The following is a 17521-nucleotide window of genomic DNA, read 5'->3' on the forward strand; positions in this document are numbered from 1 at the left end:
GTGAACATTAAGTGTGTTGATTCCCCTCCACTCTCCCTTTTACCCTGTTTCTATTTCCTTTGCTCCTTCCTAATTTGTTAAATAAATTTTCCTCATTGTGAAGATATAGAACATAAGATTCATGGAAGAGAGTACTCAGTATGGTTAGCAAGGTAGGTGCATGTACTAGGAGCATTGGTAAAAGGCAGTTCTTTATTTGAGGAATTGGATTTTCTAAGAAGTTAGATGAGCAGGGTCATGGGATTGCAAAAATGGCTCTGTTAACTGAAAGCATCAGAAGTTTTAGAAGCACATACACTGATTTTTGTTGTGCGCCCCTGTACAATGGCCATTGCTTATTGAAATTTAAATAGGAAATAAAATTCTGAAAATTATCTTCGTCACACTTGGTATTACTTAGTATTTGGATTGGAGCTAAGCACTGCTACATGGAACACAGTCTAGACTCAATATCTCAATTCATGCCTTAAGGTTAAATTGGTGCATAAAAGTACCACTTAATCATTTTCACTATCTCAGAGTCTCACATACCATGAAATTAATTTTTCAGTTGATCCCTCACATGAATGATAACATTATTTTTTTCCCCAAGATAATGTTTTACACCTTTCATACATATTCTTTCTGGATATACTGTGAAATAAATGGCAGTCTTTTTGCAGTTTATTTTAGGGCTAAAATCTTTCAATCATTTTTTAAAAATTAGTGGCAATCTAAAAAATCCAAGCCAGTGCAAGAGGGTATCTTTAGTCATTCACAACTAGGCTAAGCTTTCAATCATCTGCCAGAGTCTGATTGAAAAGTATAGATCATTGTGACCTCACAGTGTTTTTAATGAGGAAATCATTACATCATAATGAAAACCAATACATTGCTCAAGTTCATGTTGAGTGAAGCTGAATGGCTGTCTCATGGGAACTAGGGACTCTGAAGAAAAACGAGAGTCCTAGTAGGTAATAAGCTGACTATGAACTCCCGTTGCCATTGTGAAAATCACTGGTACAGTCCTTGAATATATAAACTGGAATCTATAAAATAGAAGCAGAGAGAATATGTTTTCTTTCGTTTGGCATGATTTGACTGCTCCTAGAATAATCTACGTGGTTCTGATATGCAGAATCGAGAAAAAAATTAAATGAAGTAAAAAACATTTTAAGACTTATGAGAAGGATTTGAAAATACAGCATTCCAGAGAACAACGTGAGATTTTCAGAGAGGAGATTAACAGTTAACTCAAGTTTAACTATCTAAGAAAAAAAAAATTCTTTCAGAGTCTGCAGTCTAGCAAAGATTAAAAAATATCTAAAGACTCAAATAAGATAGAATCATACCAGATATGAGATCTATAATTTTTATGTGACTGTAATTGGCCATTGCCAGTTGGAGTCAGTGGACAATTAATCTAAAAGGGAAGAGTTAGAGAAATCAGCTGTTTGTGGTTAGCATTAGGCAGAGACTTTCTTAAGGAAATAATATGTCTGTTCTATAGGAAGCATGGAAAAAATGACAGGAAGAGAGAAGATGTGTTGAGTGGCATGAGCTGAATTAATGAGAAGTATAAAAAGAAAGGTATGTTCTCAACTTCATTAACACTGTCCATTTATCCGAAGAACTGATGGAAGTAATGCATGTACTTTATAGAGCTCAGCTGGGCAACAGTATTTTTGTAATGAATGCCAAAATGAGTTTACTAGGTCTGTGGAAAAAAGATGTAAACATGGATGCATAAATTTAAGATATGTCAAACCACTGTTTTAGAAGGATGTACCTTAAGCCAAGAAGGAGTGTTATAATGACGTTCAAACATCAGGTTATAAGGAAGAGAAATTCTGAGGCAGGGGAAGAAGACATCACAACTCGAGACATACATACATAGTCTTGTCACAGGGTAAATAGATACTGTAACAAAGGAAGTAACCAAAGGAAATGCATATTCCGCAGTGTGCAACAGAAACATTTCAAGAGAACTAGTCTTGAGCAGAGGATATGCACAGAAGGAAAAATAGCTGTCATGGGGTAATGTATAGAGAATTTAGGATTGCATTAGTCCTGTACAACCCTTTAACATTGCCGATTGCAGAGCTGAGAGAAGACTAAACCTCTGTAGTTTAGGTAATATGTAACTTGACAAGGAATAGTCAGAAAAGGAAAAGATAAATTATGATTTTTGTTTTACAAGTTCTTTCATATTCTACCAGTAGGTTTGAGCATAAAAAGAACAGTTTTACAGTGAGGTAGTAATTACGTTTTTAAAGGAAAAACTTTTTAATTTTTTTTAGGCAAAATCTTGATAAAAGAGTGAAGCAGAGATATTTTGTCAAAGGCTTGGCTTCAAAAGAATAAAAATACTTATTTTTCCAAGTATTGTTTGCAACATAAACTTTGGGAGAAAAAAAGAAAACTAAATTTACTATAAGAAAAAGGAGGAAAAGTCATTCTACTAGAACATAATTTCAATTAAAAATCTGCATATACTTAAAGATATACATTTTACAAATGCTGTTGCCAAAGTTAGATAATCACAAGGAAAACTAAGCAGTAGGAGACATTAATTTCAGTTTTTTCTTTAGGGAACTCTGTATTGAAGACTGAAACTACAGGTAGTATATGATTTAGAGTCTCAAGACTTCTACTTTGAGTAGTTACTCTGAAGAAGATACAATCATGTTTTCAATGAACATAATTTTGATAAGAAGGCATTATATATAGCTTAGAGTGTATTTTATTGAAGTCTGCTATCACAGATGTTATTGTGCACAGTTCAAAGCATACTTTCATTTTCTTTTAAATTCCTGCAAAGATTGTGAGCATTGCTTTGTCCTGTGTTTTTATTTCTCTTTCAGGAATCATAAAATTTTAATCTCATTTCTATTATTCAGCTGCTGGTTTGTGATATTCTTGAGGCGCCACATAAATAGGAGTTAAAAACTTCTTTATATATACAAATAAGTATTTTCCTATTTACATATACTCAGCTGTGTATCTCTATACTTGTCTTTACACTAGCAGTTTTTGTAGTAGACATCCTATTTACAGTATTAATTTTATATATGTCAGATCCTCAAGGGCCATGATTTTTGCCAGATGAAGCACTTCTGATTTTGAGTCTGATGAAAAACAGCACTGTTATTGATCTGTGCATGACACAGCCAGTCTCTCTGCTGGCAGAGTGTAGCAACATTTATCCAGGAATTTGTGAAATGTCACTTGGATCATGTTCATAAGGTAAACTGTGTGAAAAACAGGATCAAAGCTGGGAATCCATGAGGAATTGGACGTGACTCTTATTTCTTCGTCCTATCTTCTAGGTCAGCCAAGTGGTATTTGTTAAAACAATTGCCTATGTTTTCTGTTAGATGTTGAAGAAAGTAAGATTATCACTAGGAACACCCTGTACAGTGTAATCATACTGCTGTTTTTCTCAGGTTTTAAAATCACTTGGGAGAACAAGACTTTAAGTCAGTGAAAGTGATCTAAGCATTGCAAGTCTATAATTTTTGTTTTGTTTGTAGCACAGTGATGATTCCTGTACAGCTGCAAGCAGGAAACTCTACTTGGATTTTCTCAAGAATTTTAACTTTTATTGCTTCCCTTTGCATGCAGAGATGCTCCCGTTTGTCATTAAGATCTCATTAAGCAACAGTGGTCAGAAAGGGTGTGTGACTGTTTCTACAAATAAAACTGTCAAAATACTGATAATTACATGTTTTCTTTAGGGTTGATAAGGGACTGCGCATTTTTGGTAGTATCAACAGTGTGTCGTGTAAAAAACACTGAAAGCTAAGATATATATTAAAAAAGCAAACTTCCACATACTATTTATCTATTTGTAAAGGTTTAAATATCACTTTTCCAGACATTTTTTATAGGAAGTGTTTCAGCAATAGACTTGCTTTTATCAGCAAATAAATGTAGCACCTTCTCATTAAAAAAAATTGAAGTATAAAAAGACCCAAAAAGCTGCACTTTTTAATTTTCATTTTGGCTTTCTAAAATAGTTATAACATTAACAATTTTAAAATAAGCCTATTTTCCTATTTTTTAACATTTTTTCACTTTGAAACATTAAAATATTTTTTAAAGTATCTGCATATTTGATTTAAAAATCAATTATTAATTAAAGTAAGAAGAAGCAGGTTTTATGGAAGTGAAAGTTTTGAGTTTGGCTGTATTGGGATTTGTTTTCCAAATATAACAAGGATTTTCTTTTATTTTGCTAAGATAATTTCTGTAGTTTGAATCCCATAAGACAAAAGCGATATTTAATTGAAATATCACTTTTGAATTACCATTGAAATGTTCTTTCTCTCTACCTTTTCAAATGTTTTTTCCAATGTTTGTACATAAAAACACAGTAAACCCAAAGGGAAACAGTTGTTGTTGGACATGAAAAAATATCTGCGCATATTATGCATTTATTTTTAAATGTTACCCCTCCCTATACAAGACTAATATATATGAGATGCAAACTCAATAAGGTGTAGAAAAAGTCAGAATTTTACTACATTGAATTTTGGGTTGGTTGGTTTTCGGGTTTTTTTTAATGAGGTTTTTGTCTTGTGGATATGTGTGTTTAATTTGCAAAGATGCACAGGTTGAGGGAATACTATTGTCTGTTTCTTAAAACACAAAGATGGTACTTCATGGTATGAAGGCCACAGCTTGTAGCAGAGCCATTGTCAGCTTGTCAGGCACTATTTCTTACAGAGGACATTTATTGTGCTACTTAGCAGTCTCAAGGCACTTTGTGCAATATTGTATCCTGGTTTGGGTGCCACACACCCAAAATAAATGTATGGAAAGAAAGGAACAAGAATTTTAGTAAGTTTTGAACATATAAACTGTGAGAAAAGATTGAATGTCTATAGTTAGTGAGATCTATAAAATAACAGATTAGTGGTCCAGACTGAAGGAGTGTAGTACCCAGCTTCCCATCATAAAAGGTTATTTAAAACAGCTAGTGGTTAGTTTGAACTTCCATTTCCTTTAAGGAGAATTTATTTAATTTTGCAAGAAAGACTATGTATATATATGGAAAATTTTCTCTCTGAAAGAATTGCAGAAGGCTGCCAGGAGAATCTTCTCTGTAGTTAAACCAAAATTTTCAGGAATAGTCTTCTTACACTGTTTTGCACATGTGCTACATTGAATTACTCTTGAATTCATTGCATTTCTCTTTTAGCAATTAATTTTTTTTTGCCCTCATTCTCAAATGGAAAGTCTTTTTTTAAAATAACCAGCACAGGAAAGATATCTTAATACTGAAGAGTTTGAACCACAGAGCTAGCAGCTAGTCCTTAGAAAGTTCTACTGATGGACACAAAATTCACCTTTTCCTCCAAGCAGCTTATTTGGTTTCTAGTAAGGTTTATTAGTGACTGCAGAAAGAAGGACCGTAGCAATAGGTCCCACATTTTCAAGGAGCAATGTCAGAAAAAAGCATATGCTAGAGTTCTTCTGAAACTGCTCCAGACTTCAGAAGAGGAATCTTCATCACCAGTGCAGTGCTGTTAGGTCTTCTGCAAAGCACCACTTTCCTTTCTGACCCTTTTTTCTTACCTGTCCAACACCAAGACATCTTTGTAGCTTTTTTTTCTTTCATCTTTCTAGGCATAAAGGAATAGGAGTCAAGAGCTAAGGCATCTTTAACAACATTAAAAAAGGAAAGTGTTACAGCTAAGACTACTTCTGAGACAGGGAACTACACCTGAGATTTCTTTTAAAAAATATTTGTCTACAACATTCCCTCCTTGGAATTGCCCTGATTTTTCTCTGCTTTAGATCCCTCTTTGTTGCAGACAATGAGTGCTGGTTCACGGGATTCTATGGCCTACTGATATACTGTCCTTGGTAACCCAAGGGAAGAGATTTTTGGATTTGCCACCATGTTCATTTCCCTGAAGTGCCTGAACCTCATGGACTCAGTTGTTGCTAGAGGAGATAGAACATGCCTTCTTGCTAATGCTTTGCACAGTCTGATTTGGTTTCCTAAAAGCTTACTTGGGAATTAATAAGGTAATCATTAATTGTTCCTATACCTTGTGTCATATTCAGTTTATTTTGCATCACTCTACACTACTTGTGATGCCTACTGTGCCAAGAGCTTCACTTCCTTTCTTAGCAGTAGAGACTGTGTGACTAGCCACAACATCTCACAAGATTCACAGGCCCTGGAAAAGGATTTGCTTTTTGGTGGCTGAACTATCCACAGTTTTATCTGTAGATTCAAATTTAGTCCTGTGGTACTTAGGGTATTGTGTACACCAAAGAGAAATGTGGGATTTTGTCTATACTCTTGGTGAAGCAAGCAGAAGAGAATGAGGAAAGTACTAAAGGACCGCAACTGTAGGTCTGGTTCAAGTTGGGATGTAGAATTGCAGGGTTTAGGCACAAATGTAGTGCTGTCCTCAAACTGTTCATGTATGTGAAAATAACTGATTGCCCAAGTAAGTAATCTTATTAATGATAATAATGATAAAGGTAAAGTATATTTGACTTTATACATTGACTGAAAACGTGGCTTTTTCTTGTGATGGTCTCTTCAGACATTTAATAAGTCATGTAAGGAGTATTTGACCCTAAACTGTTCATTTATGTCTGTAATTTTTTGCAAGGGTTCCAATGATAACATAAATTACAAATTAAAGATAAGACTGTGGGGGTTCATTTACAAGAATCCAGGGATGAATTACCACCTCAATTTATATGCAGTACGTCGTAGTGGTAATTTTTACATGCAGTTCATTATTTTGAAAAATATTCCTGTCTTTGCATCCTCCTCACAATGTCTGTCATCAGATTTCTCATGCCTCTCAGAAATAGCTAGCAATATGTTTTCATTTTCTTATATAGAAATGCAAGTGATAAATAAATATTTCTACAATATCACCTTTATGTGACTCGGAAAATTACAGGTGCTTAACATTTTTTGTCCAACTCTTTGTTGTTTATTTCTATGTGTTTTCTGCTCTATGGGAACATAGAACTTTTCTATTACCTAAATTTGTTAATGCAGTTCTTATTTAAATTTTTTTTCTCCTACACAGCTGTCTACATTGAAAAAAACCAAAACATTCTGAGAACACTTTTTCAGCTTCTGTTGGTATCTGAAGGACTTACAAATGAGATTCTTAAATAATTGTATAGAACTAAGCACAAAGCTATTTCATACATTTTATTCCTTGAATATTGCAAGCAACTTCAGAGAATAGATATATATAATCTACATTTTAGTAACTTATGTCTTAAAACATATTACTTCCTCAAAGTAAGTTGAAACAGAACGGTCTTTAACAGTTGAAAATCTGAGATTTAAGCAAAGGAAAACAATATATAAAAAGGAGTATGAGACATGGAACAAGTTTTCCCTACAAACACAGATTTCCTACCCATTTATGTTTAAGATGCAGAAATATTTCAATTGAAAATGGTTCACTCTCTAAAACAGATGGAAATGAGGAGAGGTTAAATTAATATTTCACCATTTTTTCAACTGTTTTGTTTCTTTTTTGTTTATAGATTCTCCTAAAACTAACTTCAATTTTTAAAGATATAAAGCTGTATGCTCTGGAACTAAGTGGGTAAATCAAAAGAAAGTTTAAAAACAGTCTTTAAAATAGCATTTTCATTTTGGTTTCTCTCTATTTTATGTGAGTTATACAGAAAACAGATGGAAGCATTATTAATTTTTTCCCCCAATGAGTTTTAGTGCAGCATATTTGTATGTGTTATCTGAAACATATGAATACTTAGTATTGCTGCTGTTAAATTCGTAATGAGTTGTAGGGATTGTGCAATTCCCTGACTGGCTCTCATGCAAGTAGTTCATTTGCAGTGCTTAGATGTCTTAAGATTAAGCAGGGGGAATATGGCAAGCACTATCCCTGACCCTAGATGAAAAATTCAAATTTCTAGCTTTATCCTGACTCTCGTGTTTGGTGTAAATCAGATAAATACTGTGCAGTCCTGAAAAAGATTGCAGTAAAACCTGATCCTAACTACAAAAGATTGCATAGATTCCATGTCTCATGTTGACAATTCCCCGCTAAGTACAAAACCATAGAAATCTTGGGGCAAGTTTCACACAGCAGAGATCTTTGCTTGTATATAGCATCAGTCAATGTGCACAGGCATGTTACATGTTGGAACACCCAAGGTAACTAGTATTTATTTGAATTGCAATGGTGGATACATGAAAACATTGGATTTGGTCTTCAGCCACGTCTTCTCCACTCTCTTGCTATAAAGCTGAGATATTTTTGGATGGGACAAAGGTGTTGTGAAATGTCTCTGGTTATATTGTCATTTTTAATTTATTTGTAGTAAAACATTTTACTGTACTCTTTTTGGCCTGGTAGGTATTAATACTTCAAATAAATTAAAATAAATATGTAAGATACAGTATAACATAATACTGAATATTTTTAGTTTTATGAAATACTAATTTTTTAAGTTCTTTAATTTTTATCTGGAAATGTTAAGGCCTTATGGGCAATGTTCTGCACATCTGTATATTCTGGCAGTTTGCATCTGTGTATTGGAAACTCAATCACTGCAAAAATTAAATCACAAAGTTGTGACCATATAATTGATCATAATGAAACTACTTATATAAGTGATGTTAAATAAATAGTTAGTAGTCCTTGTATTCCTTTGAAATTTGCAAGGACAGATGGAGTGCTGCATCTGCTGTAGTATGAAAGCAAGATAGTGTTCTTAATACGTACTGAAATTAGGCATGGGATATGGCAATGTTTACTTGTACAGAGACATGACATTAAAGTGATAGAAAATGAAGGCTAAAATAGAGTTGCTGCAGGTCAAAACCTTTACCTTTGAATTGGCATAATCATTATAGAGATGACTTGTTTTGGAAACATTTTCATCATCTTAAAAACTATTACTTATATTATTACTAAGTTTTTTTCTTATTTTCTATAGTTCATTTGAAAAATCGTTGGTTGCACAATGCACAGTTCTGTACTCGGACTTGTCTTTTGTTTAGGAGAAGGGGATTTCTTGGAGGATTGGGCCTGGAATATATTACTCCAATTCATTTATAAATGAGTGTTATGGGTTTCTCTAGAACAGATTTATATATTGTGGTCTTGATCTATGTGATATTATTATTATACACAAAAAGAGAAAAACAAAATTTAAAAGGATCTATCTTGACTGATTTTATTGATTTCCTTCTTTTTATTATTTCATAAGTTGTTGTAGCCAGATGTTGCAATGCTAGGCTTTTATACATTGCAGAATAAATTTAGCTGTAAAGTAACTATAAAATAACTGAATTAAAATTACAAATAAAACCTCTGTTTATGAAGTGCTATACAGTAAATAGCCCTTTATAAATGATGATTGATCAGTACTAGCCCATGGTTAAGAAGACACTCAGAGCCTTTGACACGAGTCTTTGTTACTGATTACAACTGTTTTCTCAAAAATAGCTGAATTCATAATTTGTATGTGGTAATTTGTATGTGAAAGGGCCATTCTGTAGAGATAACAGCAATGTAAACATTGCTTTTATAAAGCAGATGAACTGCAATTCTGTTACCATTATCAACAGAACAAATGTTTTGCTTTTGTAAAATACTTGAGATGAGAAATATACCTCTTATCTGCAGGCTGATGTCTGTATTTCTCTTCTGGGAACTAATTTAAACACTTCATGAGAGATTGACATTTTCAGTGCCTTAAACATCCTTAAAAGCTGGTTTGTTCATTACAAACTGTATTTAGTATGGCCTCATAATAATATAGCACACCTCAAGTATCATGCTTGTCTTTCCTATGTGCTTTGGAGCTGTGTTCATTTATACCAGACAACTGCACTTCAAGGAAAGTTGTGGGTTTTTTTTGTTTTGGTTTGGTTTGGTTTTTTGATAGGCTATTAGCAGTATTTAGGAAGATTCACTTCAGTAAGATGTCAACATATTATTTTAAAAAGTTGAATGTCAGCGGCTTTAAAAGAGGATACTTTTCCCTGACACATAGGTATGGCATGTGAAACATGAAATGTTAATTTAACTTTTCTGCTTATTATTCATGCACAATATTATTTTGTCATTCAGATAGTACACTGACAGAGTGCAAAGGGTGTTAAAATAGTGCTGCTAGAATAAAAAGAGGATTAATCTACCATTGGCCAATTAGCCAAAGAGTACTTAATGGTCTCTAAAGGCTACTGAAGTCTAACAACTAGCTAAAGCACTGGCAAAAAGTCCTCTATATTACCTTCATTTATTTGACATTTTCTGAAATAGTCAGCTGCTGAACTGCATTTGGCTGAAAAAAAATTACAACTAAGTGATGGAATAGATTTTACTGAAGTTTCAAAAGAGTAAATGACAAATAAGTTCTACATTTTAGAAGCTTGTCTTGCTTTGGCAAGGGGGTCTTTGGTTCAATTTAGGGATAGGATATTAAATCACCAAAGACTTCTGTTTGATATTTTGTCTTCGTGTCTAGAATACTAAAGTAATCAACCACTTACAGCATTTGCAACAGAGGAACTTTGAGGATTTAGAATTATTTACATTTAGTATGCAGCACAGTTGGCTTTTTAGTCTGGTACGTATCTTTTCATATTTTCAGATTGCTACATACCATTGTTATTAATCATTAGCTGCTTTTTTTTTTCTGTGACCCATTAGGCAAAGGAAGGTTTTGAGAACAGTAAAGTCCAAGTTTAGTGGAGTTGACACAATAAATTTTTCTTTGATATTGTAATTATGTCTATCATTATGTTGTGATAACATTTGATAGAGAAGGTAAAATCATAAATACCTAACTGTGCCTTCAACATAAATGCAAATATGATTTGAAAAGTTCTTTCTAGTTTTATGTGTATAGCAACTACCACTTATTTTTATGTTTTTCATGATCAAGCTAAAATTGTAAGAAAACAGTTTTAAGTTTTCTTCCTCTTTAAAACCTTCATAGAAGCCGTGTTAATTTTTAAAAGGAACTCATTATAGGGTTATTACCTACTATAGCAAAGTTTCTCAGAGAAAAGGAAAACCGGTGTGTTAACTGTCAGTTTCTTACAGACGTTGCAATGTTTTAATCTGCCATGATTTTAAGATGGGAAGCTTCATAGCAAATAGAATTTTTATACGTCTGCGTGTATTAGCCATATTAGAATTACAAAATGAGTAGTAAATTATGTCATTGTCTAAAAAGGGTTTCAAGAATACCTGATTTACATCCTGATTTATAATTTTACCTAGAAATATTTTCCATATGGTGTATTTTGCACATATAAATGTGTGGGGTCATCTTACAGTGGTGGCAGTGCGGTATCAGCCATGACCAACAAAAATGTCATTTTCACACATGCCAGTTTCAGTCGGAGGGTGACTGCTGTACACTGAAGCTCAAAGGCCCTCACAGTATGGTTGTGATGCCAAGGGGAAAAAGCTGTTCCAGGAACTTCCTGTGTTCATCCACTGGGCCTTCCACATGGCTGTCTTTCTGAGCAGAGGGTTTATGGTAAAAAGCCTTGCTGAGTCACTGGAAGTTTGACACTGAGTTTTCATCACTTACTCCTTTGGGAACAGCAGAGCAGTGTCATGGGTATACCAGGAGCAAGGAGATTAAGATAGATGGATGTTAAAACATTGAACCCATAAACATCTGTTAAGCCAAAACACTTTGGAGGATGTGCAGGAGGCAAGGGCTGCTACATTGTAGAGGAACAGCGATAGCCTGCCTTTCTCAACATCTGGTCTAGCTGGTGCTTAAGATTCTACCTCATCCATGCGACCTCTTCCCCTGGAGTAAATTCTTTTTACTCTGTCACTCAGGATTTGTGTGCATGGTAGCACACACACAAAACTTCTGCTGTGTCTAAAGAAAAAAAATAACAAAAGACTTGACCTAAAACATAGCAAGTGGTGAGGAACAGCAGGGTGATGAACTTGCTTCTTAAGTAAGTAAATGCCAGGAATATCTTTCAGGCATGAATATCTTGCTAGGGCAGGGGGGCTGGTTTTCGCATCCCAGATGGATGTATATATGACTTTCACATAGCCATTCAATATATTGCAAAAAGAAGAGTAATGCAGTAAAATTATCAGTGCAGTAGCACATTTACATTGTATACAGAAGCACTAAGAGGCAGTCCTCTAGATATCTCTCATTGCAATTGCATGTCTATCTGCTTTTGCAAATTGTGGGTGTTTGTGTTGTACATATAATACTTTCACTTCACCGCTGTAGTTCTGATATGGTTTCTGAGTTTATGTAGATTCTTACTTTAAATTCTTTTTTTCTGCCTCCTTAAGTAAATTCTACAACCAGGTGTCCTCTTTAGCACCTGTCCCATGTAGGCCTTTTCATTTTCAATATATTTACTAAAATTTTTGACAATGTGGCCAGTGCAATCATGACATTTTAGAACTATTGTATATTGTCAGCAGCAGTAGTCTAAGAAACTTTTAAGAGTCACAAGCTATCTTGGGCAGATATGGGGGCATTTCTAGTTTTAAACAGAGATATTGATCTAGCTTTTTTTTTTTGCTTTTCTTTTATGAATAATTTATTACAGAGACACTTATTCATGAAATTCTGCATGTAGAAATATTGGTTTTACTAGACAAATTAACATAATCCTTACATTTTTCTATACTATGTCTTTCTGTACAACTAGTGTTTTTGCTTGTTGAAGTAGCCTTCTTTGTCCCTTAATCTGAGAATGTATTAATTATGGAAATATCAGATTAAGGAATAGTCAATGAGAAAATACATTAACACTATTTATTTCTTGTTCAATAATGACAGCAGACTCAGAAGAGAATGGCAAGATTAACCCCTTTACTAAGAGCAATATTTACCTGAGATACATATTTAAAATGCCCATTAACTTTAATAAGTGCACTGAATGAATGTGAAATAAATACTGTTAAAGTTTTAACTTTAAATACAGGATGCAGTTTCTCACACTCATATTTTTTTAAGCTAATGCAAAATCTACAAGCATTCTTTTGTCATTTTTAGTAGGAATAAATATGACTATAGGTAGTTTTTCTTTTATTTGGATATATGTGATCTTCAGATTATTCAGCATGGGAGTACATACATATATAAACATGTATATGAAAAGGTTTTTTGTAGTATCATCAAACAGTATAAAATCTAATTTTTAGTTAAATAATTAACTGGTTGGAAATAGAATACTGTGTTTAAATTTGTTTTACCTTTTTTTTTTTTGACCACCATATAATCAGGCACACATTTAGTCATTTCAAGTTGTCATATCTTCTCTGATTTCTGATCAGAATTCTTCACAAAGGAAGTGCCTTTTTTTGTACTTGGATATATTTTAATACTATTTTGTACAATTGTTCCATATGTTAAACTACAGTAATACAGTCTTACTTCGAATAATAAGATAATACTGCAGTTACCCTTTTAAGGAGCAGAGAGTTGTTAGGCCATTGTTGGCTTCCAGCTGACTGCAGTTTCGTGAAAGTTAACCACTAGCATGGAGGTTATTTCTGTTCCCTTTTTTGCAGAACAACATTCAATATTATTTAAATTAAAACAATTATTTAAAACATTAGCTTTATAAGGAGTTGCGTGAAATATATTGGTACAAAGATTGAATAAGTCTTGATGATTTTCAGTCAAGTGCAACAAGACTGAGAGTTTGTTTTCATGATATTTATTTGAACTAAATCCCTAACAAGGCTTGCCTGCTAATTGGACTTAGTATTTATGTTGCTAAATGAGAAGCATTTTGGCTGCAGTATAGGGTGGTAAGACCTACCCAGTGGAATAAACAACTAACATCTGTTATCCTGTCCTGCTCCAGCTTGTCTTTTACCACTTAAGTACTTCAGCCCTAGAGTCAGAGTTATGGAATATGTGGTTCTCTGGCTGTAGTGCATGTATATGAAAGGGATGAAATAACACATGAGTAAAGACTAGCCAACCAGAAGATCTTTAGTGCAGCTGGTCCACTTTGCTTTAACCTCTACAAACCCTGCAAATATCAAAATAAAAGCCAAGAGAAGGGTATATATTTTGTAGCAGTTGTAAACACAGCAATTCAAGTGAGCTTATAGTGGTCACCATTAAAACAGATTTGACTTTACCACCTTTAATACACACTGGTGTCTGAGACACCCTGGTATTTCTTCAAGTCCTGTGTAGAAATAAGTGCTGAATCCTAGAAAGGCTCTAGGTAAACAGACTTCAACAGTAACTACAGTTACAGTTTGTATGATGATTTTTGCTTGTCAAGGCAAAAACAATGATGTGTTCAGTCAAAACTGAATTATTTTGTCTTTAAAAAAAAATTCTTGGTTTTCGTGTTAGTTGACTTATTTTTCCTGCTGATTATGATCTTTACCTGTACTGGAGAACTCAACCTACAGCTTTGCAATATAATTACAGGTAATATACATTGTTTCATTCCTCTTGATTTCTGAACTAGAGAAGCGGCTCATATGATTAAGCAGAAATATTTTTAGGATGAAACTGATTGTTTTTTCTCTTTATAAAACAGGTGTTGACCTCCAACCTGGCCAAGTGGCAACAGGAGAAGGAAGATTTACAAGAAAAATTAAAGTTGAGAGAACATCTGTCTCAAAATGCTGGCAAGAGTGAAGCCACACCAGTTCCTTCAAAGAACATTGATTAAAGGTGAAACAGCTGCAGTGCAAACTAAAGGTGACAGAACAGATTATCTAGCACTGAGAATAATTTGTATGAACAGTAGTTCATAACTGGGTCAAGCACACATACGTATACTCACATGCACCTATCATTTATGTATCTTAGCCAATGATTAGCAACTTAGGAGTTAGATTGCCTTTGATGGTAAGCAGAAATGTACTCGTAGGCAGGAGAACTAGAAGTTGCAATTAAAACAGTTTTTGCAGATCAAATAGGCCAGACAAGGCATCTTGCTGGGTTTTCACACAATGATTAAATACATCTTGTTGTAAGGTGCTGTGGAATGACTTCAATGAGTATTGTGTTGATTCTTTTCTTCCTTTAAGAAAGACAAACATAACAGCACTCCGTGAAGGGGGAGCAAAGGATTTGATCTAATGGGGCGGCTTCTGTTACAGTGTTATACTACCTGTATATCACTGTTGGTTTTGTCTTCAAAGAAACATTTATTGTTTAAAAATTGCATTTTTGTAGATTAGCTGTTAGAAAAATACGAAATAATCAATGATGTCATTTTTCAGTCTCCAGTGATTCTGTTGCATGGGAATGGTGTAGATATTGGGCTGTGTTGTTCTGAAAGCCTTCTCAGCAGATGGCATGGCTCAAACATATTAATTCTTCTTCTCTTCTCACTAGAGGAAATATATGTGAAACAGAATTCCCAAAAGTTGTTTTTTCCATTTTTTTTCTGTTAAATAGTAGAGGAAAGAGAAAAAGTCAAAATGGTACTTCTTGCTGTTAGAAGAAAACGGCACAGTAGCAAGATGTCTGCCAAAAGATCAGAAAAGGCCATGGTACCTGGGCAACAATGCTGGCCCTAAACACTGGATTAGCTGTGCTAGTGCACAAGATGTGGGTAATGCTCAGACCTCTTAGTTGTTGATGATAATCATGGTATTACAGATCTTGGCTATAGCACACTGGATGCATAACATCTAAATTCAAGGATTAGTAAAGGTAGGTTGCATTGATAAAGAAATGAGGCCAATAGGGAGTAGCCATGAAAAGGCACATAAATTGACCTATTGTAATTATGAGAAAGTGATATTGAAACCATACACACTGACTTCTTCGGTGCTGTTTTTAGATTTAGGATTGACTAATCTGCTTCTGTTACTGGTGAGTGGTAATTTTGGTTAATTAGGGTTGTACCTTTTCGATGAGTATCTTCATTATCCAGAAACCTTATAGTCAACTGCTTTATATAAGTAAGAAAAATTAAAGCAATGGGGATTTACTTTTTAAACAGTCTGAGAATAACACCCATGACATAAGCCTACTTTGTTTGTCAGGTACATGTGAACAGCAAAATAAATTAATGAAGAATAAAGAATTTTTTTGTTTCTGTAGCAAAGGCAACATTTAGGAAGCATGGATAAATCTGATGTCAAAAATACTAGCATGACTTCAAGGTATATTACACCCCTACAGGTCATTCACTTAAGAGTTGGACTCAGTGATCCCTGGGGTTCCTTCCAACTCAGACCATTCTGTGATTCTATGATTTTTAAGGAAAATATATAGCATATATGCAAAACTGTATTTAGGGTGAAGGTAGTCTGTGACTTCAAATGCTGAGTAATAGCATAAATTCAGTGGTTTCTGCATTGGATGAGCATTTTGACTGTAAGGGCCTCAAAAGCTACTTAAATCAAGTTTCTAAAATTCCTAACCTTATTTAGGGCTAATTTAAGTTCTGCAAGTCATTTCTAGTAGGATCTGGCAAACGTTGTCAACTATTGTTCAAGAGTATCTATCTTAGTTACAAAGGAAGTACAAAGTTATTCTCCTAAATATCTAAATGTGTAAACAGCTAAAGCTTTCCTTATAGCTGAAAATCTCAAAAGTACCTGAGTTTGATACTTAATTTTTTTTTCCACAGAACTGCCTTTGCAGTATTTGTTTATGTTTTATACAATGACTCCTGGTATCTTTGCCAATAGAAAGAAATGTTTTGAGAGTGGGTGGTGAGCTTGGAAGCAAAATACCACATGCATATGTCTTTGCCTTTGAGCATATGCAGAGGCCCACCCAAGTATTCAAGTTCATATCTGGTGCATAAACCATGTAAAACAGGGTGCTGTGTTTTACATTAATGAAGCTCAACCTCCATGAGCAGGTCTCAGGAAACTCAGTAATATTCTGCTAGCATACATCATTTTAACAATTTTCTGGTTATATCTCACATTATAATAATACTAAATAGACTAGACAAGTTATTAAGAACAATATTTTACATCTAACAATGCACACAAGAATATATACTCCCCTTGAGGTGCACAGAGTTATGTACAATACTCCCATTAATGTTAATAGGCATTAAAAGTCTGCACTGAGCAGAGAAATTCTCCTTAAGTATCTTTGTTTACAGCATGTCTGATCTGTTTGCTTATTGTTTATAGATGGTGAATAAAAAACTGTAGTACAGTGTCTCAACCTGTATGCACATATGCACATATATATGTTATGCATATGCTTAACACGTATGTGTCATCATGTATGTAACATCTTTTGGAGTTCTGTAATCTCTGTGTGGTGTGTTTCGTCTGCCATTTTCAGCAACGGCATTGAATGCAAATGCTCAGATTGCTAAGATGCCTACTTAGTTGAATTTCATATTTTTATTTCTGTAGACTGATTCAGTTGCTCTGAATTTAAATTTGGGTAGATGATATGTATCTTTGCATGGAAGAATTGAGGCACTATTTTCTTATTGCTGTATACAGTGAGGAATGGCCAACAACTGTATAATTCTCCTTCACTGGAATTACATAACCTTGAAAATTAGGATCCTACCTGCTTGTTTCTGAAATTTAAAATTTTTGTTTGTGGA

The 17521-nt window shown here is 34.0% G+C and overlaps 1 protein-coding gene across 1 annotated transcript in view; it reads left to right on the forward strand.

Annotated features, from left to right (window-relative positions):
• Positions 1 to 17521, forward strand: part of CNTLN (centlein) — a 200530-nt gene that overhangs the window by 149594 nt on the left and 33415 nt on the right. Inside the window, 2 exon segments of the mRNA XM_071581574.1 lie at positions 14517 to 14648; positions 14651 to 14682. Of these exon segments, the coding sequence (XP_071437675.1) occupies positions 14517 to 14648; positions 14651 to 14682 (164 nt within the window).

The sequence above is a fragment of the Pithys albifrons genome, chromosome Z (assembly GCF_047495875.1).
Source record: "Pithys albifrons albifrons isolate INPA30051 chromosome Z, PitAlb_v1, whole genome shotgun sequence".
NCBI lineage: Eukaryota > Metazoa > Chordata > Aves > Passeriformes > Thamnophilidae > Pithys > Pithys albifrons.